This window comes from Megascapheus bottae, chromosome 14, assembly GCF_031878675.1.
Source record: "Megascapheus bottae isolate mThoBot1 chromosome 14, mThoBot2.hap1, whole genome shotgun sequence".
In the NCBI taxonomy this organism is placed as follows: Eukaryota; Metazoa; Chordata; class Mammalia; order Rodentia; family Geomyidae; genus Megascapheus; species Megascapheus bottae.
The window spans coordinates 7,156,150-7,180,922 of record NC_143522.1 but is presented as its reverse complement, the minus strand read 5'-3'; the positions used below and the strand labels follow the sequence as shown (position 1 = coordinate 7,180,922).

The 24,773-nt window shown below is 43.0% G+C and overlaps 2 protein-coding genes and 1 pseudogene across 2 annotated transcripts in view; 2 read left to right on the top strand and 1 right to left on the bottom strand.

Annotated features, from left to right (window-relative positions):
* The first annotated feature begins 1,785 nt into the window (after positions 1-1,785).
* Positions 1,786-22,708, top strand: Vti1b (vesicle transport through interaction with t-SNAREs 1B). Its single transcript, XM_090344337.1, has 6 exons — positions 1,786-2,049; positions 6,268-6,326; positions 9,039-9,230; positions 19,117-19,290; positions 21,006-21,067; positions 22,392-22,708. The coding sequence occupies exons 1-6, from the start codon at positions 1,935-1,937 to the stop codon at positions 22,486-22,488; spliced, it is 699 nt and encodes a 232-aa protein (XP_090200463.1). The 5' UTR covers positions 1,786-1,934; the 3' UTR covers positions 22,489-22,708.
* On the top strand, positions 11,858-13,606 carry LOC150054594 (serine/threonine-protein kinase 31 pseudogene; annotated as a pseudogene).
* Positions 22,670-24,773, bottom strand: part of Arg2 (arginase 2) — a 31,092-nt gene continuing 28,988 nt past the window's right edge. Inside the window, exon 8 of the mRNA XM_090344336.1 lies at positions 22,670-23,128. Coding sequence (XP_090200462.1) covers positions 22,923-23,128 — 206 coding nt within the window. The 3' untranslated portion in view covers positions 22,670-22,922. The remainder of the gene's footprint in view (positions 23,129-24,773) is intronic.

The following is a 24,773-nucleotide window of genomic DNA, read 5'->3' as shown; positions in this document are numbered from 1 at the left end:
TTCAATATCCTGGAGGTCCTTTCAATTAGCTTCACATTATATGGCCTTATGTATCAAGATTTTGCTCTATTGCAGCTCTCTGCTAGTAGAGCCCAAGGTTTCTACTCCTCCATAGTCTTCTATGACATGATTCAAATATCACCTTTTCCATGTTTTTTGATTGTACTGGCTCTCTTTTTTTTGTACCCATTCTTTATTTTTTATTTTGTACCCATTTATTTATTTATTACTATACATTGCCATTAGCTTGACACTGTCATCTGTACTCAGCTCCTATTAAAAGCCTAGCAAATTCATTACTTGAATCAATAGGCAATAAACTAAATCTAGCAAAAAACAAAGGCCTAAAAAATAAAACCACCAATGCACTTTTTTTCCCTCATAACATCTCCTCTGCAGTCCTTGATGGGATTGAAATCCCTGGTCTGGCTCATAGTCTGCACTGTGTAAGTGTGGATCCCCTCCTACGCTAACTATGCGGTTGTTATTTATAAGAATTTGTGCCAAGGGCCGGGGGTTTGGCCTAGTGGTAGAGTGCTTGCCTAGCATGTACGAATCGTGGGTTCGTTCCTCGGTACCACATACATAGAAAAAAGCCGGAAGTGGTGCTGAGGCTCAAGTGGTAGAGCTCTAACCTTGAGAAAGTCCAAGGACAGTGCTCAGGCCCTGAGCTCAAGGCCCAGGACTGGCAAAATACAAAACAAAACAAAAAAAAGAATTTGTGCCATGGTGGGCAGAAAATGACTGCTACTTTTGTCCTTGGTCCTGGGGCTTGGCCTTGGCTAGGGCGCTATCCCTGAGCGCTTCAGCTAAGGCTAGCACTCCACTTGGGCCACACCTCTACTTCCCAAAAGTTTCAGGACTTTCTTGCAGGGCTGGCTTTGAACCGGGACCCTCGGATCTCAGCCTCTTGAGAAGCTACGATTACACGGGGCAGGAGTTTGGCCTAGTGGTAGCGTGCTTGCCTAGCATGCAAGAAGTCCGGGTTTCAATTCCTCGGTACCACATACATAGAAGAAGCCGGAAGTGGTGCTGAGGCTCAAGTGGCAGAGCTCTAGCCTTGAGAAAGTCCAAGGACAGTGCTCAGGCCCTGAGCCCAAGCCCAAGACTGAGGAAAAAAAAAGATTACAAGCCTGAGCCACCACCACGTGGGCTTCTCCGCCTACCACACCAAATCATAAACTACCCAAGGGTAAATCTGCAGCTCACCATCTCCACTAAACACCTGTGGCGGGGAGTGGGCAAGGCAGCCACGGCTTTAGACGAGCGGGGCCACTGGAGCGTGGAACCAGTATTCGGGGGTGAGGGAGAGGGGAAGGGCTGCACACCGACTACTTACTTGACCGCCCATTTTCCAGGGCTGAAAGCGAATGCTTAGACAGGGAAAGGCAAAGCTGGCCGCGAAGGCGTCCAGTGCCCCTCCGGTACCTTCCGTGCCCCTGCGCAGCCGAACCCACCCGCCCTGGCCGGGATACCCTGCGTCGGCACGCCCCACCGCACTACAACTCCCGGCGTGCACCGCGGCGGGGCGCCCTCGCCCGCGTCGGAGCTGGCGGCCCAGCTGCCCGGCCCGCGGTCCCTGCCGGCCCTCTCGTGGAGGCGCCTTGTGTATCCCGGGTCCGGTATTTCCCCGACAACCGACAGCCGCTCCTTCCCCTGTGGCGCCGCTGCCCCAGCAGCGGCCGAGACGCCTCCCCTCCGCCCTTCTCCCTTCAGGCGTGCGCGCCTGGCGCCCTCAGGGGGACGGGCAGGGCGTGGGGGGGGGGGCGACCCGGCTCCGAGGACCCAGCCGCGGTCCCGGAAGCGCCTGGGTCCGGGCGGCGGTGGCGCTGAGCCGGCGGTAATGGCTTTGGGACTGGGCGGCTGACCGCTGGGCTAAGAGGGGGCCCCGTGCCCGGCGTCTCGACGGCCGCCGCTCCACCGCGGCCTGCACCATGGCCACCTCCGCCGCCTCCTCGGAGCACTTCGAGAAGCTGCACGAGATCTTCCGTGGCCTCCATGAAGACCTGCGAGCGGTGCCTGAGCGGCTGCTGGGGACGGCCGGAACTGGTGAGGACGGGGCGGGGCGAACCCACGGCCCCTCGCCGGGTGCGGGGAAGAGCTGGGGTACACCCACGCCCTCACCCTTATCCCACACACACACGGACAGACACGCCCCTCGCCCCCGGGGCACGGGGGCTCCCGCAGCCACTCGGAATGGGCTGGGCACGTGCGTAAGGGTGGACGTCCGTCAGCAGGTCGTCTCCCTAGGTTCTCCCCCGCCAGCCCCATATCCTGGGTCCCAGTTTCTTCCTATCCTCGCCCCAACCATCGCTAAAGTAGGATAGGATGTTCATAAATCTGTGCTGACATATCTCGATAGGATGAGGATTTGCTTGCGTTTCCCCACGCTGAGAACCTGGGGCTAGAGATCATAACGCGTTTCATTCTAGCCTGACAAAAATGTTTCTTTTACCATTAACAATAGCATTTGTAATCTTAGCTACTCAGGAGGCTGAGAGGCTGAGGATTATGGTTCAAAGTCATCCCGAGCAGGAAAGTCTGCGAGACTTTTCTCTAAATACCAAAAAAAAAAAAAAAGTGGAGCTGTGGTTCAAGCAATAGAGGAATCGAGTTGAGTACAAACCCTTAGGAACAGCGCCTAGGCCCTGAGCTCAAGCCGCAGGACACCCTCCTATCCGTCTGCTGTCACTGCCACACACACACACACACACTCAAGCCGCAGGACACCCTCCTATCCGTCTGCTGTCACTGCCACACACACACACTCAAGCCGCAGGACACCCTCCTATCCCTCTGCTGTCACTGCCACACACACACACTCAAGCCGCAGGACACCCTTCTATCCCTCTGCTGTCACTGCCACACACACACACACACACACACACACACAACAACAACAACAACATTTATGAGCCAAGTGCCAAGTGGCTCTTGTCCATAAGCCTAGCTACTCAAAAGGCTGAGATCTGAGCCAACCAGGGCAAGAAAGTCTATTGACATTTATCTCCAATTAACTACCAAAAAGCTGAGAGGAGACTTGTGAGTCAAGTGGTAGAGCACTGGCCTTGAGCAAAAAAGATCAGGGACAGTGCCCAGGCCCTGAGTTCAAAGCCCTAGGACCAGAAACACAACAAAAATAGCATTTATGGAGAACATGTTAATGTGAATTGAAAGACAGAATAGTAAAGCTTAAAAGCAAAAAACTCTCAAGCTGGACTGCCTGGATGAAATCTATCATTTGATAGCTAAATATGATCATGTTAAGTCATTAACCAAATTGGAAAGTGGAAATAAATTATGGCCTGTGACTTCACAGGGATTTTTGGGGGAGTAAATGAAATAATGTTCACGAAGCCCATGGGATACTGGGACCTACAGTAAGTGCTACTAGTTATTGTTATGAAGACATGGGAGGTTTGGTATGTCACTTAAATGAACAATAATAGATATTTTTATACTCACTTTTTGAGCTACATTTTCTTCCAGAGCACATATTTTCTGACATACTCAGCACTTTGTATTATGATATTACAGTGTATTGTTTGACTTCCTTCCATTAAATCAATAGTTTACAAGTAGTGTGGTCCCTGAAACAACAGCTTCAGCACTGTTTGGGAACTAGTTAGAATGCTAATTCTTAAGCCAGTCCCAGACATGCTGATTCAAACTGTTTTGACAGTTTGTTTTTTATAACCCTGCAGGGGATTTCTAATGGTAGCTCAAGTTTGAAATCTGGAATGTAAATTCAACATTTTGTTTATTTTGTATTCTTAGCATCTAAATCAATGCTAGAACAGAGCTATGCTAAAGGCTCTGAGTATCGAAACTGAAAAGTAATTCCATGTTTTCTCATTGCATTACTTTTGTTTTTTTGTTCAGTTGTGGGGCTTGAACTCAGGGACTGGTTACTGACTCTTGAGCTCTTTTGCTCAAGACTATTGCTATAACAATTTTTTTTTTTTTTTTGCCTGTCCTGGGCTTGAGTTCAGGGCTTGAGCACTGTCCTTGGACTTTCTCAAGGCTAGAGCTCTACCACTTGAGCCTCAGCACCACTTCCAGCTTTTTTCTATGTATGTGGTACCCAGGAATCGAACCCAGGTCTTCATGCATGCTAGGCAAGCACTTTAACCACTAGGCCAAATTCCCGGCCCTGTTGCTATAACACTTTAAGCCACAGTGCTATTCCAGTTTTCTGGAAGTTAATTGGAGATAAGAGTTTCATGGATGTTATTACAGGGCCTGCTCTGAACCTCAGTCCTCAGATCTCAGCCTCCTGAGTAGCTAGGTTTACTGGCATGAGCCACTGGCACCTAGCATCATTACTTTTTAATGTGTAGACCTACTAATATGAAAATAGCTTTCTTCCTCTGCAGTAAAGCCTATGCCCAGTTCCACATTTGAAGGATAGCTATTTTAGGAAGTTTTGTGGCTGTGACAGATTAATATGTGACATAGCAACACATATGATAATTAGTAACCTACTTAATAGTACTTATATTAAGCACTGTAGCATTTCTAGTCTTGGTTCTGTATAATCTGAAGATGTTTCTCAGCTTCAGATGCTGAAGTTAGTAGTATTATGATTCAGTTTATAAGGGAGGAAATGGATTTAGAAGACTGATGCTTTTAGTCTACAGGTAGAGGCTGTAGTTCATAGAAGTGCCATAGTGGGGCGCCAAAACCAAATGAACTTTTTTTTTTTTGCCAGTCCTGGGGCTTGAACTCTGGGTATGGGCACTGTCCCTGAGCATCTTTTGCTCAAGGCTAGCACTCTACCACTTGACCGACAGCATTTTCTGTTTATGTGGTACTGAGAAATCGAACCTAGGGCCACATGTATGCTAGGCAAGCACTCTACCACTAAGTCATATTGCCAGGCCCATGAACCTTTTTTTTTTTTTTGCCAGTACTGGGGCTAGGACTCAGGGCCTGAGCATTATCCTTAGGCTTTCCTGTATCACTTGAGCCATGGCACCACTTCCGGCTTTTTTTTCTATGTATGTGGTACAGAGGAATCAAACCTAGGTCTTTGTGCATGCTAGGCAAGCACTCTCCTACTAGGCCAAACTCTGGAACTTTTTGAGGGGCGGGGGGGTTGTTCATGAGACTTGAACTCTGTGCCTGGGCATTGTCCCCTAAATTCTTCAGCTCAAGGTTACCACCCTACCCCTTGAGCCATAGCCCCACTTCCGATTTTCTGGTGGTTAATTGGAGAGAAGAGTCCCATGGACTTTAATGCCCCAGCTGGCTTTGAACCACAATCCTCAGATCTCAGCCTCCTGAGTAGCTAGGATTACAGGTGTGAACCACCGCACTTGGCTCCATGAAACTCATTTTTATGATCCTGGTAAACTTGTTATTTCTAGAGATTATTATTATTATTATTATTTTGCCAGTCCTGGGCTTGAGCTCAGGGCCTGAGCCCTGTCCTTGGACTTTTTCAAGGCTAGAGCTCTACCACTTGCGCCTCAGCACCACTTCTGGCTTTTTTCTATGTATGTGGTACCGAGGAATCGAACCCAGGTCTTCATGCATGCTAGGCAAGCACTTTAACCACTAGGCCAAACTCCCGGCCTCTAGAGATTATTTTAGTAGTATGTAGCCGAGATTAGTCATTCTTGGGATGATATACAAATCCCAATAAAAGGTCATCCACTTGGTTGAATATTTATAGTATGGTGTCCTATCAACTAGTGATATTCTATCTCAAAATACTCCTCCCCCCCCAAAGTACCTATAGAAGAAATGTTTCTCGTGTGGGGGGGGGAGGGAAATGGGTACCAAGACATGTGAAAGGGTATCAATGTATGTGAATTAATGCACCTTCTATCTGGCAAATATCATGTAACCCTTTTACTAATTACAATAAAAAAAATAAAAAAAAAAAAAGAAATGTTTCTCTGTGGAAGGGGAGGTGGGAACAGAGAACCGGTTACCATTCTTATTGATAAATTTATTTGGGACTTTTAGTGTAGGGAGGGTGAAAAGATTGAGAATAGTTAAACTTGAAATGTTTCATAGGAAAGCTGTTGGCTTTTGACCTAATAATTGTTCTGTAGGAATGTCTCAAGCATGAATATACCTACTTTCTTGTTACTGAATGTCAATTTTTTTTGTCATTATGAGTTCTTACACATTTATAAGTGCCTCTTAGAGACGATTAAGAACTACTATCCCCACAAGAAATTAATGGGAGTTAATAAGGAGTGGCTTTTACAGATTTGTGGTAGTAGAAATAAATGTTTAAAACATACTCTTTTCTAGAAGAGAAGAAGAAGTTAATCAGAGATTTTGATGAAAAGCAGCAGGAAGCAAATGAAACGGTGAGAACAGAAAGCAAATTCTTATTTCTTCTACTCGATATTAGTCCTTTCCACAATTAATGTTATGACTTGATTACAGATTACCTATTTCCATCTATTTATCTTGATTTTGACTATTATTAAGTGAGATGGTTGTTGAGAAGGGTTGATAAATAGAAATGTGAAATTTGAAGACTCTTGCAAAATATAATATAGCCCACATATTAGTAAAAAGGGCATTTTCATAACTTTACTGGAGTATACTTTTTAAATTTCTTACAAGCTGGAATATGGAATATTTCCATATTCCTCTTTGTTTTAAAGAGCAACATAGTAGCTAGAGTTAGTTCCTTGGCTATGACATTTATAAATCAGAGAGTTATTATAGTCGTTACTGCCTTGTTGGAATCAGTTGTTAATTTCTGATTTCTACTGATTTCAGAAAAATGGTTGCTCTTTATTTATTTTGTTGATGGTGGGGTTTGAACTAGGTCTGGGCACTGTCCCTGAGCTCTTTTTGCTCAAAGCTAGTGAGCAACTGTGAGCCACAGCTTTCTACTTCCAGTTTTCTCCTGGTTAGAGATAAGAAAGAGTCATACACTTTCCTGCCCGGCTGGCTTTAAACCAGGGTCATCCGACCTCAGCCTTCTTAGTAGCTAGGATTATAAGAGTAACCCACCAGCACCACCCTGCTTTTCTCTTTTTTTTATTCTTTCTTTCTTTCTTTCTTTCTTTCTTTTTTTTTTTTTTTTTTTTTTTTTTTTGCCAGTCCTGGGCTTGAGCTTAGGGCCTGAGCACTATCCTTGGATTTTCTCAAGGTTAGAGCTCTACCACTTGAGCCTCAGCACCATTTCTGGCTTTTTTTTTTTCTATGTATGTGGTACTGAGGAATCGAACCCGGGTCTTAGTGCATGCTAGGCAAGCACTCTACCACTAGGCCAAACTCCCAGCCCCTTATTCTTTCTTTTTAAAAATGTATATTTTGGTTTAAATTCAGAGTCTGGCACTTACTACTCTGACACTTGCTATACCTGTAGCTCATTTTGCTTTGGTTGGTTATTTATTTATTTTCTTGTCAGCTGTGGGGCTTAGACTCTGGGCTTGGGCATTATCCCTGAGTTCTTCAGCCCAAGGCTACTGCCCTACCTCTTGAGCCTCAATGCCACTTCTGGTTTTCTAGTGGTTAATTGGAGATAAGAGTTTCACAGTCTTTAGGGTCCTTAGTTCCCCAGGCTGGGCTGGCTTTGAACCGAGATCCTCAGATCTCAGCCTCCTGAGTAGCTAGGTTATGAGCCTCACCCCACCACTTTGGTTATTGATTGATTGATTGATTGGTTTGTTTATTTATTTATTTAGTGGGTCTTGAGGCTTGAATATGACCTGGGCCTGTCCCTGAGTTCTTCATCTCAAGGCTACTGCCCTACCCCTGGGCCTGGGCACCGTTCCTGAGCTCTACAGCTCAAGCTACCACCTTACCCTTTAGCCAAGCCCCACTTCTCCTTTCTAGAAGTTAATTGGAGAAAAGAATTTCAAGTCTTTTTGTGTCTGGGCTGGCTTTGAACCTTGATCCTCAGATCTCAGCCACCTGAGTAGCTAGGATTACAGGTGTGAGCCACCACCCAGCTGCTTTGGTTATCATTATTATGTTTTTTATTGGGAAACTTATTTTTTTAATTTTTAAATTTTTCTTGTAGAGGCAATGTATAGAGGAGTTTGCTTTGGTTATTTTTGAAATAGGATTTCCCTTTTTGATTGGACCAGCCTAGTTGGTGATCATTCCTATTTGTAATTTTTGTAGCTGGGATAACAGCTGTTCTGTTGAGATAGAGTCTCATGAACTCTCTGCCCAAGTTTTGCCTTAAACTGTACTTCTGATCTCAGTCCACTGAGTAGCTGAGATTATAGGTGTAAGCCAAAGCATGCAGCACAATCTATGGCTTTTCTTTGTGAGGGAAAATTATGCTCTATTGGAAGGAAGCATGCTAGTTCCTTTTTATACTCTAGCTTCAGAAAAAAAAAATCCAAGTCCTTAATAATATTTTGCCAAAATAGTTTTCCCTAAATTTTGTTACAATAATAACAAAGAGAAAATTTCTTTTTTTTTCTAGTCTCAGCCTGGGCACTGTCATTGGACACTTTTTGCTCCAAGCTAACATTCTGCCACTTGAGCCACAGTGCCATTTCTGGCTTTTTCTGTGTATATGGTACACAAAACCCAGGGCTCCGTGCATGCTAGGCAAGCACTCTACCACTAGACTATGCTCCTGGCCCAGAAAATTTGTTTTTATGTCAAAGAACTTTCTTCTGGTTGAAGACCAACCTCCCAGTTATCCCACAGAAATTCTGAGGGCTCAAGCTTACCTGTATCTTTTTTCTCCTTCTTCATGACCAGAAGAACGGTCCAGAATCACTAGACTGGAAATCATCTCCCCATGATGTACAGGACACTTCCGAATACCAGTATACAGCTGGGAAGATCCTTGATACCAGCTTTATAGCAAATCTTTCTTCTAGTTAACATCTTAGTAGTATTTTTTAAATCTTGCCACTACTGGTTTGTTTGATATTTATATATTTTCTCTGAACTTAGCAAAATAAAAATTTTTACTCTGTCCATCTTAGGCAAATAAAAGTGCTATTTGGGGTAGTGTGATTTTGAGTTCTAACTAGACAGATCTACAGGTAAGAGAGAAGAGGACCAAGCCACCTACTCATTATTTTCTGTCTTCCTAGCTGGCAGAGATGGAGGAAGAACTACGGTATGCACCCCTATCTTTCCGTAACCCCATGATGTCGAAGCTACGAAACTACCGGAAGGACCTTGCCAAACTCCATCGGGAAGTAAGGACTACCCCTTTGACAGCCACACCTGGAGGCCGAGGAGACATGAAGTATGGCACATATGCCTTAGAAAATGAACATATGGTAAGTGTGTTTCTGATGTGGTTGTTTTTGTTTTTTTTTTTTTGCCAGTCCTGGGCTTGAGCTCAGAGCCTGAGCACTGTCCTTGGACTTTCTCAAGGCTAGAGCTCTACCACTTGAGCCTCAGCCCCACTTCTGGCTTTTTTTCTATGTACGTGGTAACTAGGAATCGAACCTGGGTCTTCATGCATGCTAGGCAAGCACTCTGCTACTAGGCCAAACTCCTGGCTCTGATGTTTTCTTTTTTTTTTTTTCTTTTTGCCAGTCCTGGGCTTAAGCTCAGGGCCTGAGCACTGTCCTTGGATTTTTCTCAAGGCTAGAATTCTACCACTTGAGCTTCAGCACCATTTCTGGATTTGTCTAAGTATGTGGTACCAAGTAATCGAACCCGGGTCTTCGTGCATGCTAGGCAAGCACTCTACTACTAGGCTATTCTCTCGGTCCTTTTAGCTTTCTTACTCAGAGCTGGTGGTCACTTGAGCTATACCTCTTAGTACAGTTCTTTTGTTGGTTAATTGGAGACAGTCTGGAGTATGAGCTGCCTGTGCTAGCTTTCAACAGCAATTCTCAAATCTCAGTCTTCTGAGTACCTAAGATTATAGGTATGAGCCACTGGCACCTAGATTCAGTTAGGCTATTTATTCTTTTGTCTAAGACTCTATATCTGAGACTTGTTTTTGTTCATTGGCTAGCACTCAACAACCTGAGCCATGCCTCCAACCCTAGTTAGGATTTTTGTTGTTATTGTTGTTGATTTGTTTTAAGGTAAATAGAGTAAGTTTATTTGAAAGTGAAAGCCACAAAGAAAGCAAGAAGAAACTCTCCATTTGGAAAGGGGCTGTATGCAAAGAGGGGGCCCCCACATAAGTTTTTAATTCTTTCTTTTTTTTTTTGGTCGGTTAAGGGACTTTGAACTTCTGGAAAATGTACAGCTGATATTAATTTTGCGCCCTTTAAGATCTTTGAGTATCTTTGAGTATGAATGTGTATGTGAATGGGTGTGAGGGAACATGTTCATTGCATTATTTTAAAGAGGAACTGGTTAATAGAATTTTTCTACTTGTTTAGCCCAGAAACATTAGGGAATTTGGAATTTATTTCCTTGAGTTAAAGTTTTAGAAATTTAAATGTGAAATTGTTTATCAATGTCAGAAACTTTGCCTGTTGTAATCAAATGCTAGGAGAAAGGACGGGAAAACTTGGGATAGTCCTGTGTAAGAGGTAGACTGGCAAAGGTGCAGCTCTGGGTTCCCATGGTGGAAAAGGCCCTAAGGGAGGGTCCACGCATGGTGAAAAAAGATAAGCTGGCACGAAGACCGGTCATCTAAACCTGCTCAGATGGACCGAGTAGACCATCTCATCCTTTTTCCTTGCAGACTGACACTGGAAATCTGATGGTAAAATGTAGGTGATGTAATTAGTATTTCTTAAATTGCCCTCTAAAATGTATTACATTGGGGAAAGGGTTTTTAAGAGAAATATTTAAAGGTTTATCTCTTTATGATTTGGTTTCATGCTACTGGGTTGCAATTGGATGTATTTTAGAAAAAAAGGGAACTAAGTCTGGACTTCTGGTGCACTGATGTTTGTAGTTCTTGCATTAAGGAAAAACTTATTGAGTTTAAGCTATTGTAGGAGTTCTAGGCAGTAACCTAAACTGCAGAAAAAAAAATGCCTCGTCTAAATGAAGGTCTAGAGGCAAAAGGGAATGCCTTGGGCCCTTAAGAGTTTTTCAAATGCTGATAAAGGCTAAAGTATTGGGCTGGGAGTTTGGCCTAGTGGTTAAAGTGCTTGCCTAGCATGCACAAAGACCCGGGTTCAATTCCTTGGTACCACATACATACAAAGAAAAAGCCGGAAGTGGTGCTGAGGCTCAAGTGGTAAAGCTCTAGCCTTGAGAAAGTCCAAGGACAGTGCTCAGGCCCTGAGCTCAAGCCCAGGACTGGCAAAAAAAAAAAAAAGGCTAAAGTATTAAATGTTTAAGCAAATATCAGTAAAAGTTTTAAAGAACATTAGAAATGGTTTTCTGAACAAAATTTGAAAGTGAAGTTGTCCTAAATGCTTGTTTAAAATTAGGACTACCAAAATGATTGCTTAATTGCTATTTCAGCTTGCTCTTGTTTTTTGGGTTTTTTTTTTTGTTGTTGTTGTTTTTTTTGTTTTTTTTTTTTGCCAGTTCTGGGCTTGAGCTCAGGGCCTGAGCACTGTCCTTGGACTTTCTCAAGGCTAGAGCTCTACCACTTGAGCCTCAGCACCACTCTGGCTTTTTTGTATGTATGTGGTACCGAGGAATCAAACCTGGGCCTTTGTGCATGCTAGGCAAGCACTCTACTACTAGGCCAAACTCCTGGCCTCAGCTTGCTCTTGTATAGTAATTTCCAGGTGGCCCAGAGAACAGCAAATCCTCATTTAGATGTAATTTTGGCCCTTACCAAATTCCAGGTAAGATCATGCTTAGAGACTATTTCTATGATGACCACCTTGTTGCTTCTAATTGGAGTAACGTGGCCTTATAAAGGACTCATTGATCTGAAAGCTGCAGTTTTGAGTCAGCCCGGGCAAAGTAGAGTCCCTATGAGACTGTGGTGTCTAATTTGGCATCAGAGTGCTAGTGAAAGCAACCTATGAAGATGCAGTAACAGTCATTGCTCAGGCTGAGTATGATAGTGTGGATATTGGGGAAGAAATAGCTAAGAAAGGATTTGCAGAAAAATGCAAACTTCCTTCCAGCTCTCAAGTCTGTGAGGAAAAGAAATCAGACCCTAGTCATCTTACTCTCAGGAATCTCAAGAATACTATTCCCTTGTGGGGGCACCGATCCAACCAGTCAAACTTCAGCAGGCCAAAGGGGCATTTAAATGGGAGGCTGCCTCTTGACTTGCAGGATGAGAATAATTCAGGAAGTCAAGTGAATTTCCAAAGGAAAGTTTGGCTGTTGGTAACTTTAATTTAGGATCTAATGTTAGTCTGGAAAAAAGTTGAACAGACTGCTCAGGAGCTACAGCAAGAGAAAGCAGCTACTATGGATTTGAAAAAATCTGGCAGCTGAAGTGGAAATATTGAAAGAATGGCTCGGTAGAACAGATTCTGGAAGTAAAGGAAAAGAGTTCACTAGTGTTAGGAAACAGATGCCTCTCTGCAGCATCTTGTACCATGGTTCCAGAGCATTCTAAAGGTTTTTGATCTTTCTTTGGAAAAATCATTGACTTCTCAAGACAAAATTGATTATATTGATGACATCTCAGAAAACACTTGAGTTATCTCTAACTGAACAGTTGAAGAAGATCTGTTTAGAGGAAAGGCTCATTGTCACACTACAATCCAAGTATAAGGACAGTGTTGAGTTTAAATGTCAGAATAAATAACCCAGTGTGGATCACTTGCTGTCCATTAAGAAGACGCTGAAAGGCTTGAAAGCTCAACTGACATGGACTCTGGTGGTCTACTACAAGCCTGGAATAAGATCTTGTTGGTGAGCCCATGAAGGTACTTAGTAGCAAGCTCCCTGTAGTATGCTCTGAAGTCAGTGGGAAGCCAGTTCTTTTAAAGGGCTATTCTGTGGATGTTGATACGGAAGTTAAGGTTCAGAGAGCAGCCGCTTATCACAGAGCTTACAGAGAAGCTAAGGAGGAGTCTGGGTTACTGCCATTGACATTCCTGTTTTTGTGTAAGTCTGATCCAATGGCTTATGTGATGGTTCCTTATTATCCTAAAGCAAATCTGAGTGCAGTTCAAGCCAGTAGGCCTTTAACTTCAGAAGAAGCTTTAAACAATGTATTTGCTTTAAATCATGAACAAGGAACGGTTGGGGATTTTGACTTCACCAAATCAATGTGTAAACAAATGAAGATGGGATCGCCAGAGTGGATGAGTTTCATTTGGAAATCCCTTCTCTAACTTTAGAAGTTCAATGACTTCTGAGCTGAATGCTTCTTGGTGCCCAAGGGGAAGTCAATTCCAAACCCAGAAAAAGAGGTGGAATAGAGATACTCAGAAGACTCGTGTGGGTACCAGAGTGAGACACTACTGGGACAAAAGAAATAAAACATCCAGATGCAGTAAGCCACTGCTTGGATGGCAGAGGTGGTGTCAGATCTGAGAGTCACTTGTGCTTGGCCATTCAAAATTAATCAAGAGCCAAGAGGTCATAAAATAGTTTGTAAGCATGCCTTACTAATGTCCATGTCTACTGGGCAGGAATTTGTCAGTCATCTGTAATAGTGGGTAGTTTACAATCCTGAACCCCATGTTTGCTCAAAGCTCTAGCTGAGCAAAATTTGAAAATTCAGGAAAGTTTGTGGACCTGAGGCTGTGTCCCTGTTGATCTGTTTAGGCCTACACTGACTCCTAAAATGTAATCCTGGCAACCCCTTGGTAAAATAGGCTAAGTTTTTAGGGTCCTTCACTAAGTATAGAGACAATGCCCCTGAGTCAGCCTGAAGAAGTTATAGAAGATGAATCTTCGCCCATCAACCCCCTTAGATGAAGGGACCAGAGTCATTTTTGGAAAGTGAGACAGGATAATCTCAACCCTATACTGTCCTAAAAACCAATGGGGTGCCAGCCTGCAAAAATGAGTAAAAGCAACCAGGAAATTGTTGGGAGACTTCACCATAGTCAGGCCTTAGGGTAAGCTTCTCTAACCAGTCTGTGCAGAAATTTGCAGGCAACCCAGCAAGAGGTGTGACATTCCATTGGAGCTGCTGAGAGATGAAGCTGCTGCTACAAATCCTGTGCTGCCTCATTCCATCACCACCCTGTAAAGCCCTTGGTGGTGGGACATTCTATCTGTGCTAAGTTCAAAGTCCCCTAGGTTTTTACAGATGGTAACTCTGGATGGGTGAAGGTAATTTTCCATCCAGTGCTAAACAGCTTGGACGTAAGAGGTGCTAAATGTGAATGAGGGCAAAAGCAAAGTAGAGAAGAGAGATAAAGTTTAGTAAAGAAAACCTTTGGACGGCCGGGAGTTTGGTCTAGTGGTGGAGTGCTTGCCTAGCATGCACGAAGACTCGGGTTCGATTCCTCAGTACCACATACATAGAAAAAAGCTGAAAGTGGTGCTGCGGCTCAAGTGGTAGAGCTCTAGCCTTGAGAAAGTCCAAGGACAGTGCTCAGGCTCTGAGCTCAAGCCCAGAACTGGCAAAAAAAAAAAAAAATTACAAAAATAAATAAATAAGAAAACCTTTGGAAAGGAATTGAGAAAGCAGAAGAATAGTTTATGGATAAGGGAGGATCTGGAAAGAATTGTCTTACAAAAAAGGGAGAAAGACAAATTCTAGAGCTAGTTAATGGCAATCTATATTTCCCTTAGAACCAGACCTGGCAGGAGAACTTTGGAATCCCTGGGATAGGACCCAAGCTCACCGCTTCTATGTCTGCCCAGCCCACTTCCGATCCCCAAGACAGACTGTGCTAGCTGGGGATGTGAGTCCACCAGGCACATATGGTGGAGCTCTCCTGTCAAGGGAGATTTGATTAGTTCTCTGGCTGAAGTAGTTATGCAAAACAGTAGAGGGCTAGATTTATTATTTCTACAGCAGAAGGGCCTCTGTGCCATCTCGGTGAGGAGGCTAAGGTTAGGGAAGGTTTACGGAGGTGGAGACAGGAACTAGAGGATTAAAATGATTTCATAGACTTAGTAGACTAGGAGCCAGGGTTGGCTCCTATGGAACAAACAGCAGGGGGGAATGTAGCAAACCCCCCCAGACCCACCCCCTTCAGTACAAACAGGAAAAATATAAAACTACTCTCTGACAGTTGAATGGGACCCAGCTGGTGTGAGAACTTTCCATCAGTTTCCCCCAGCCTGGGAAGCTCCCTAAATCTTATCTCACTTGACCACCTGATAGGTGTGATTTTTGCCTTTAAAAAGGCTGTGTAAACCCCGATCCATGATTCCTCCCAGCCTCGCTGCCGAGTGCCTGCAGATGAGTTCCCTGCTTGGCTTGTATCCCACAATAAACCTTGCTTTTGCATTTCGGACGCCTCTATCTTGGTGGTTTTCTTTGGGGGGACCGCTCCTCTGGGCACAAAAGTTATAGTTTTTTTTTATTATTATTGTAATTAACAGAAGGGTTACATGATATTCACCCAATCATTGCTACCCTTTTTTTTTTTTTTTTTTTTTTTTTTTTTTTTTTTTTTGCCAGTCTGAGCTTGAGCTCAGAGCCTGAGCACTGTCCTTGGACTTTCTCAAGGCTGGAGTTCTACCACTTGAGCCTCAGCACCACTTCCGGCTTTTTTCTATGTATGTGGTACATGGTTCTTCGTGCATGTGGGGCAAGCACTCTACCAATAGGCTAAACTCCCGGCCCCAGTTTTTAAAACACACAGAATGATAGTAGAGTGATGCTGTGATGTCAAAACAATCACAATCATAAGCCCAGCGTGGTGGCTCATGCTTGTAATCCTAACTACTCGGGAGGCTGAGATTTGAGGATCAAGGTTCTAAGTGAGTCCAGGTACTAAAGAACTTGAGACTCTTTTTAGGTGGATCATGGGGCTTGAACAAGGCCTGAGTGCTATCCCTGAGCTCTTTAGCTCAGGACTACTGCACTACCCCTGGGCCTGGGCACTGTCCCTGAGCTCTTCAGCTCAAGGCTACAGCTCTACCCTTGAGCCAAGCTCCACTTCCCATTTTCTAGAGGTTAATTGGAGATAAAAGTCTCAGGCCCTTTTGTGCCCAGGCTGGCTTTGAACCACTGCACTGGCTTAGAACTTGAGCACTGGCTTAGAACTTAAGACTCTTATCTCCAGTTAATCTCTAAAAAACAGGAAGTGGGAATGTGGCTCAAGGGGTAGGGCAGTAACTTGGAGCTGAAAAACTCAGGGACAGCGCCCAGGCCCAGAGTTCAAGCCCCATGACCTACCAAAAAAAAATCACAATCATTTGTGAATGATGTAATTCAAATACATCTGTGAAATCTCTTATAAGAGACTAAGAGAGGCAAGTAGAGCTTGCTAAAAATAGACATTGTAAGCTGGCATAGTGGCTCATGCCTGTAATCCCAGCTACTCAGGAGGCTGATATCTGAGGGTCAAGGTTCAAAGACAGCCCGGCACCAAAGAACCTGAGACTCTTATTTCCAACTAACCTCTAGAAAATGTGAAGTGGGGCTTGGCTTAAGGATAGGGCGGTAGCCTTGAGCTGAAGAGTTCGGGGACAGGGCCCAGGCCAAGTTCGAGCCCCAAGACCCACAAAAAAAAAAAAAAAAAAGCCACAGACAATGTAAAAGCAACCTGCTTCAAAATAATTTATGTGCTGAAAAGAATAGTTTAGGGCTGGGTATAGGGTCTAATGGTATAGAGCTTGCCTAACATATAAAAACTTGGGTTTGAGTCCTTGATACCACGTACACAGAAAAAAGTGGAAGTGGCCCTATAGTAGAGCACTAGCCTTGAGCAAAAAAAAGCCAAAGGACAGTACCAGGTCCTGAGTTCAAGCCTTAGGACTTGCAAAAAATAATAAAAGAAGAATAGTCTATGTGTGGTGCCTGAGTGGGAGCGTCCAAGACCAGACATATGGGAACTTCCAGAGAATTCTTTTTTTGAGGGCTACAGAGATTAGATGATTTGCTTGTAGAACTACCAAAGTTGAAAGCTGTGTGCATTGTTTTATTTTTTGCCAGGGATTTCAGGTCCTTCTTTAGTATGTGACCTTCATTAGTATCTTGTACTTTATTAGCATCTTCTTTGGTGTTTTGTTTTGTTTTTTGAATAAGGTCTCATTTATATTTTCCATAAATTTATCTTTTATTATCTTTAAACAGTTGTACAGAAGGGTTTCAGTTCAAAATGTCAGGGTATTGGTGCAATGCGTCTTGGTGTCATCTCTTCCATATGGTTCTAGAAGTCTTAAAAGTGCAGTCGACAGGGCTGGAAGCATAACCTTGTGATAGAGTGCTTGCCTAGCATCCACAAAGCCCTGAGTGCAACACACTCAGAAAAAGCTGGAAGTGGTGCTGTGGCTCAAGTGGCAGGGTGGTAGCCTTGAGCAAAAAGTGTCCAAGGACAGTGCTCAGGCCCTGAGTTCAAGCCCCAGGACTGGCCAAAATAATAATAATAATAAAGAATAGTTTGTGGGGCCAGGAGTTTGGCCTAGGGGTAGAGTGCTTGCCTAGCATGCACGAAGACCCGGGTTCAATTCCTAGGTACCACATATATAGAAAAAAAAGGCAGAAGTGGTGCTAAGGCGCAAGTGGTAGAGCTCTAGCCTTGAGAAAGTCCAATGACAATGCTGAGACCCTGAGCTCAAACCCAGGACTGGCAAAAAAAAAAAAAAAATTTGTGGTGCCTTTATGGAGTGTCAATTGCAAGTTTATTTATTTATTTATTTATTGCTCGAGGCTAGTGTTCTACTACATTGCCACTTCTGGCTTTTTCTTCGTATCTGATACCTGATACCGAGGAATCAAACCCAGGGTTTTGTGCGTGTCAGGCAAGCTCTATACCATTAGACCCCATTCCTGGCCCTAAACTATTCTTTTTCAGCACATAATTTAGAAGCAGCCTGCTTTTACAATGTCTATTTTTAACAAGCTTTACTTGCCTCCTTTATTCTCTTGCAAGAGATTTCACAGATCTATTTGAATTAACATCAAATAGAACTCTGAGTGTTCAGTGGGCTTCCATCACAAAGATTTTTTTTAATATATTTTTTATTGTAATTAATAGAAGGGTTACATGATATTTGCCAGATAAATGGTGCATTAATTCCCACACATTGATACCCTTTCACATGTCATGGTCCCCATTTCCCTTCCCCCCTCCCCCACCCCTTATCTTGTCGTCCCCCCCCCCCCCCCCCCCCGTTCCCTATCCAATTTCAGATAACCAAATTCAAATATATCCAATATATCAGGTCCATCACAAAGATTTTTTTTTTTTTTTGCCAGTCCTGGGCTTGAGCTCAGGGCCTGAACACTGGCCTTGGACTTTCTCAAGGCTAGAGCTCTACCACTTGAGCCTCAGCACCACTTCCGGCTTTTTTATATATATGTGATACCGAGGAATCTAACCCGGGTCTTCATGCATGCTAGGCAAGCACTTTAACCACTAGGCCAAACTCCCGGCCCCATCATCACAAAGATTTTTAAGCTGAGTGAGTGGCTCACACTTGTAATCCTAGCTACTCAAGAGGCTGAGATCTGAGGATCAAGGTTCAAAGCCAGCAGGTACAAAAGGACCTGAGACTCTTTTTTTTTTTTTTGCCAGTCCTGAGCTTGAGCTCAGGGCCCGAGTACTGTCCTTGGATTTTCTCAAGGCTAGAGCTCTACCACTTGAGCCTCAGCACCACTTCTGGCTTTTTTCTATGTATGTGGTACTGAGGAATCAACCCGGATCTTCATGCATGCTAGGCAAGCACTTTAACCACTAGGCCAAACTCCCGGCCCAGGATCTGAGACTCTTATCTCCAATTAACCACTAGAAACTGGGAAGTGGGCTTGGCTCCAGGGTAGGGTGGTAACCTTGAGCTGAAGAGCTCAGAGACAGCACCCAGGCCAAGTTCATGCCCCATTACCCCCCCACCACTACCACACACACACAAAAGATCTTTGATTTGCCTCTGTACTAACTGAACATCTATTTAAATAGCATTTACATTGTTTTATTGCATTATATTTACAAGTATAAAATAATCTAGAGATTAATATATGTGAGAGGATGAACATAGATATTTAAATAGGTCATTTTATAAAAGACATGAACATCTGTAGATTTGGGCATGCTAAGGGAGAGGTTTCTAGAACTATTTCCTTACAGAGATAGAGGGGCAACTATAATGCAAATTATTGCTTACTGTATCCTTTTTACACAAAGGTCATAAAGAACATGCTGACAATGAATTTATAATGGAAAAAGTAACTTTTTCCTCCTGTATTCCTGTCAGAATCGGCTACAGTCTCAAAGGGCATTGCTTCTACAAGGCACTGAGAGTCTGAACAGGGCCACCCAAAGTATTGAGCGTTCTCATCGGATTGCCACAGAAACTGATCAGATTGGCTCAGAAATCATAGAAGAGCTAGGAGAGCAACGAGAGCAGTTGGAACGTACCAAGAACAGAGTAAGTCTTGGAAGATGGTGAAGGGCAGGAATGGGAAAAGTGATTTACACTATACTTGGATAACATTCTGAGACCAAACATCAATGCAGTTTTTTGTTTGTTTTTGCCAGTCCTGGGGCTTGAATTCAGGGTCTGGGCACTGTCCTCGACAAATTTTGCTCAAGGCTAGCACTCTGCCACTTGAGCCATAGAGCCACTTCTGGCTATGTAGTGCCGAGGAACTGAAGCCAGGGCTTCATGCCCGACCAATGCAGTTTTGAATTCAGGAAGTTAGAAGACTTTTGTGTTTTAAATTGTTTACTTTTCTCAGTTTTTTAACTCACTTATCTGAGAAGATGTTATTTTCTCCCAATTCTTTTTCTTTTGTCTTTTTTTCTTTTGTTTATCCACAGTCCTGGGGCTTGAACTCAGGGCCTGAACACTGTCCTTGGGCTTTCTCAAGGCTCTAGAGCTCTACCACTTGAGCCATAGCACCACTTCCAGCTTTTTCTATGTATGTGGTACTGAGGAATCGAACCCAGGTCTTCCTGCATGCTAAGCAAGCACTCTACCACTAGGCCAAACTCCCAGGTATCTTAGAATTTTTTTTTCCTTTTTTTGCCGGTTCTGGGGTTTAATCTCGGGGCCTGAGCACTGTTCTTGGGCTTTCTCAAGGCTAGAGCTCTACCACTTGAGCCACACCATTTCTGGCTTTTTCTATGTATATGTGGTACTGAGGACTCAAACCTGGGTCTTCATGCATGCTAGGCAAGCACTCTACCACTAGGCCAAACTCCTGGCCCCTTAGAAGTAATTTTAATGGTGCGATTTACACATTGTTTGAAGGTAGGGCATTTTTTTTCTTATTTTAAAGACTGAAGGAACCTGTTTGAAACATTTATGAGATTGCAGCCACACCATCTTTATTAACTGGCAAATTTATAAATTATAACTCAAACCTAGACTATAACCTTTTATTGTTACCAAAGTGGGATCATTGTGAGAAGAAAGTTAATACTTGTCAAATGAAGATTGTATTGGGGGTCCCCAACCTATTGTTACTCTAAGAAGCTCAAAAAATAACATTTCTGCAGGATGTAGTGGCTCACACCTGTAATCCTAACTACTCAGGATTCTGAGATCTGTGGATCTGAAAGCCAGCCCTGGCTCTGCTCTTATCTCCAATTAACGACCAGAAAACCGGAAGTGGATCTGTGGCTCAAGGGGTAGAGTGGTAGCCTTGAGCTGAAGAGCTCGGGGACAGTACCCAGAGTTCAAGTAGCATGGACCCAAAAAAAAAAAAAATGAGTGATCAAAGAGAAAAGTCCTTTCACAGATGTTTTGCCTCAAAGGGTTACTGAAAAAAGTAACCAAGAGAGCAAAAATGGTAACACATACTTACCTACCTAAACAAACACCAGTTCAAGAAGCTGTCCTGGAATTTGGGAATTTGGCAGATGAAATCCAAATCTGGAGTTACTTCAGAGTCACTGACATGGAACATGTGAAGCCCTACTATTTTAGCCTAGTCTCAGTCTACCCCTGCCACACCAGCCTGATACATAGTGATTCTCATCCTCCTTGATGAGTTCCGAAGCAGCTTGTTCTTACCAGAGTCTTCTATTTGCGCTCAAAGGCCATTATTTAAATTGGTGCTCGCTGTTAATTTAGGGATGTTTAAATTCTATACAATAGTTTTTAGAGAATTGGGAATAATTGTTATTTTCTCTTCTCAGTTGGTAAACACAAATGAAAATTTGAGCAAGAGTCGAAAGATTCTTCGTTCAATGTCCAGAAAGTAAGTTTTAAAAATTTTAATTTCTAACTCAATGTCTTTTAACTGAAAAGATCTTTGTAACTCACTATGTGCTGATACTACATGGTTCCACTACACTATGACTACCCAGTAAAGCAGAGTATAATTTTTTTTTGGTTTGTTTTTTGGGGGGTTTTCTTTGGTGGCTCATGGAGTTTGAACCCTGGGGCTGGGTGCTGTCCCTGAGCTCTTCAGCTCAAGGCTACTGCCCTACCTCTAAGCCACAGCCCCACTTCCTGTTTTCTAGTGATTAATTGGAGAGTCTCACATTCTTCAGTGCCTGGGGCTTTGAACTGAAATCCTTAGATCTCAGCCTCCTGAGTAGCCAGAATTATAGGTGTGAGCCACAGCGTGCTGGCTGGTTTTGTATAGTTTCAGTGAAGGAATTATCCTGGGATATGTATGTGTACATATAGGAATAGACCTTCATATTCCTTGAAATACAACTAAAACCTTAGAGTAGTTTTTCACTGCTATTACTTAGTGCTTGCTTTTGGCTCTACTTGGCCTTTATGGGAGTCAGACCCTTTTTCTGATAATCCTCATCTTGTTAATAAGTACACTTTGACAACAGCAACAGCAAAAAAAAAAAAATATTCAAGGGCTGGGAATGTGGCTCAGTGGTAGTGCTTGACTAGCATGAATGAAACCTTGGGTGGATTCCCCAGTACCACATAAACAGAAAAAATCCAGAAGTGGTTCTGTGGCTCAAGTGAGAGGCTCAGGGACAGAGCCCAGGCTCTGAGTTTGAGCCCCAGGACTGGCAAAAACAAAAAAAACAAAACCCTCAAATGCTAACAAAACCATTGATGAAATTGGTGCAAGTGAGTAATGTACATGCTTTTCCCTGTTGTGGAATAGGGAGAAATCTGGTGTGAAAAATGGATTCTTTGTATGTTTGTGATGGAACACAAAAAGATAAAGTGGAAAAAGTTTACAAGAAATTGAAAAAATAGAACCTATAATGCAGTTCCTCATCCTGTATGTAGAACCCATCCATGAGCTTGATTTTGACTTGACACTGAAGGGCCTGCTTCATACTGTTCTCCCAATCTAACTGGGGTATCTTACTATTACCAGATGATCGCAGACTTCAAAGACAAACAGGTTTTATGCTTTGGTGTTTATTGTCCTGTGAGGTCATCATTGTTACCCTAAGTTAGGGCTAAAATACTTGCTAAGTAGCTGTGTGACAAAACTTTCACAATACTCAAGTCTTAGTTCTAAGTAAAACCCTAAGTATTAAGAACAGCAAGAAATGAGGTTGTTCAGACTACTGACTACTGCATACTGTTTTACTTTGTAGAGTGACAACCAACAAGCTGCTGCTTTCCATTGTCATCTTGTTGGAGATAGCCATCCTGGGAGGCCTGATTTATTACAAATTCTTTCGAAAGCATTGAACTTTCTGTTGGGGAGTGTTTGTGGACCAGAACCTTGACCCTGTGAATGGTGTCAGGAATATGGAAATAAGCATACTGCTGCTTTGGGCTAACCATTCAAAGATGTACTGTGTAGCCACATTGGGAGGAGGGAGGGTGACAAAACCAGTAAATGTGAAGGAACAACAAGATCACTGTGGAATACCAAGGTAATAAATTCTGTTTTATGTCTTCAAATTTACATAGTGTAACATTAATGCCTTGTGAACTTCAAAAAACCAAATACATTTACAGTAATAGTATTGGTCACCAAATTGGAGAGGAGAAATTTTACAATTTGAAAATGCACAGGTATTAGCATTAAGGCAATATTAACCCAGACAGCTGTTTAACATGTCTCCTTAAATTACACTTCTGGAATGCCCATTGTAAAATGTGTCAGTGCACAATATTTCCTAAATCCTCACACATTCTTTATTTTCTGATTCATCTGGTGAACTAGGAGTAGGAAGTTGGTCGTAGACAATGTGCCCTCCTTCCCTTGTCTGACCAAAACTTGAAGCAATTACGTCCACTGCCAGGCTAGCTGTAGCCTTTGCTTCTTCCTCTGAAGCAGCCAGCCAAGGATTGACTTCAACCAGATCCAGTGCCGACAGCAATCCTGGAAGAACAAGGTATGAAAACCTCAGAAATTTCCTGGCTGCTACTTTCCATGAGAATGCTAATACCCAGTCAGTTTACAATGTATAACTGTCAGATGGCCCTTTGTATCTCATCTTGTGGTAATGAGTCTAAGTTAAACCACTAGTATACTAGAATAGGACTGGAAGAAACTTGCAAAATAATGAAACATCTCTCCCTGCCCATCTAACATAACACTCATACCTGTCAGGCTTTTTGATGCTGTATCTGATTCCCTTTAACCCCCACAAGCTGGGAATTAAACAGTTTTCATGTGTTAAGCACATCCTGTTCCACTGAACTACATATCCAGTCCTGTTGTTGCTCTTAAGTTACCACCCCACATGCCTTGAAACAGTAGCCCTGAAGAGTTTTCAGTATTGGAAACTTACTGTTTTGAGATGGATCTTGATGGTTTGCCTAGGTTACCTAAAATTTGATCTTCCCAGCTTAGCCTCCCGAGTGGTAGGTTCATAGGTATATACCACATACTCATCCCGAACTTTTCACCCTTTGATGCCAAGTTCTGAGGGCAGATTGCTCATATAACACATTTCTCATGTCTTCCAGCAGGCTAAGTAACTTGGCATTGGTTCAGAAAATTCAACCGTATATACATATATAGATAGATAGATATATACAAAAATAGGTATGCCCACACACATATACATGTGTACATATATGCATATATACCTACACACATGTATACATATATACATATTTATTTGCGGTGGTATTAGAATTTGAACTTAGGGCCTCATGTTCAGTTTTCCTGCTCATTTGGCACTCACTACCACTCAACCCATACTTCCAACCCTGCTCTTCATTTTGGAGATGGAATGTCACCTTTTTTGCCTTACTTAGCTTCATATTTCGTCCTCTAGATTTTAGCCTCTTGAGTAGCTAGAATTATAGAGTGCAAACTTCTAGTCCCCAACTTGTGTTTTTTTATGTCCCTTTGGACTCCAGTTGTCTTCTGAAAAACTAGTATTCAAGAACACAAGTACCTGAGAATGTTCAGGATGGCTATTAGATTACATCCACATTTTGTGTGTTCTGTAGTCTTAGCAATGCATAGTTGACTACACCATGTAAAACTTTAGTGACCAAGAATGTTACCTTAGTATTCCATCATGTCCTGAACATTGACTTATATCTCCAGTAAATTGTGTTTTTAGTTTCCACTATTTAAACGTGTACCTTTAGCAGTCCCAAAGTGAGTAATTCATAGGGCTTACAGATAATATACCTATGTTTCCATACTACTACCAACCTACAAGTTAGGGGCTGGGAGTTTGGCCTAAGGGTAGAGTGCTTGCCTTGCAGGACGAAGACCCAGGTTCAATTCCTTGGTACCACATACATAGAAAAATGGTGCCAGAAATGGTGCTGAGGCTCTAGCTTTGAGAAAGTCCAAGGACAGTGCTCAGGCTCTGAGCTCAAGCCCAGGACTGGCAAAAAAAAAAAAAAAAAAGCACTGGGGTGGGGGGAGGGAAAAATGGGGACCAAGACATGAGAAAGGGTATCAATGTATCTGGTGAATATAATGTAACCCTTCTATTAACTAAATATATGAAAAGAAAAGCAAACTGCTCTAATGTATCTAGTTGACAGTGTCATGACAA

Bases quoted from the DNA above. Each gene is read 5' to 3' on its own strand.
- Vti1b (XM_090344337.1), top strand. From the start codon at position 1,935: ATGGCCACCTCCGCCGCCTCCTCGGAGCACTTCGAGAAGCTGCACGAG. The intron at 2,050-6,267 runs GTGAGGACGGGG...ACTCTTTTCTAG, and splicing joins GCTGGGGACGGCCGGAACTG to AAGAGAAGAAGAAGTTAATC. The intron at 21,068-22,391 runs GTAAGTTTTAAA...TTTACTTTGTAG, and splicing joins CTTCGTTCAATGTCCAGAAA to AGTGACAACCAACAAGCTGC.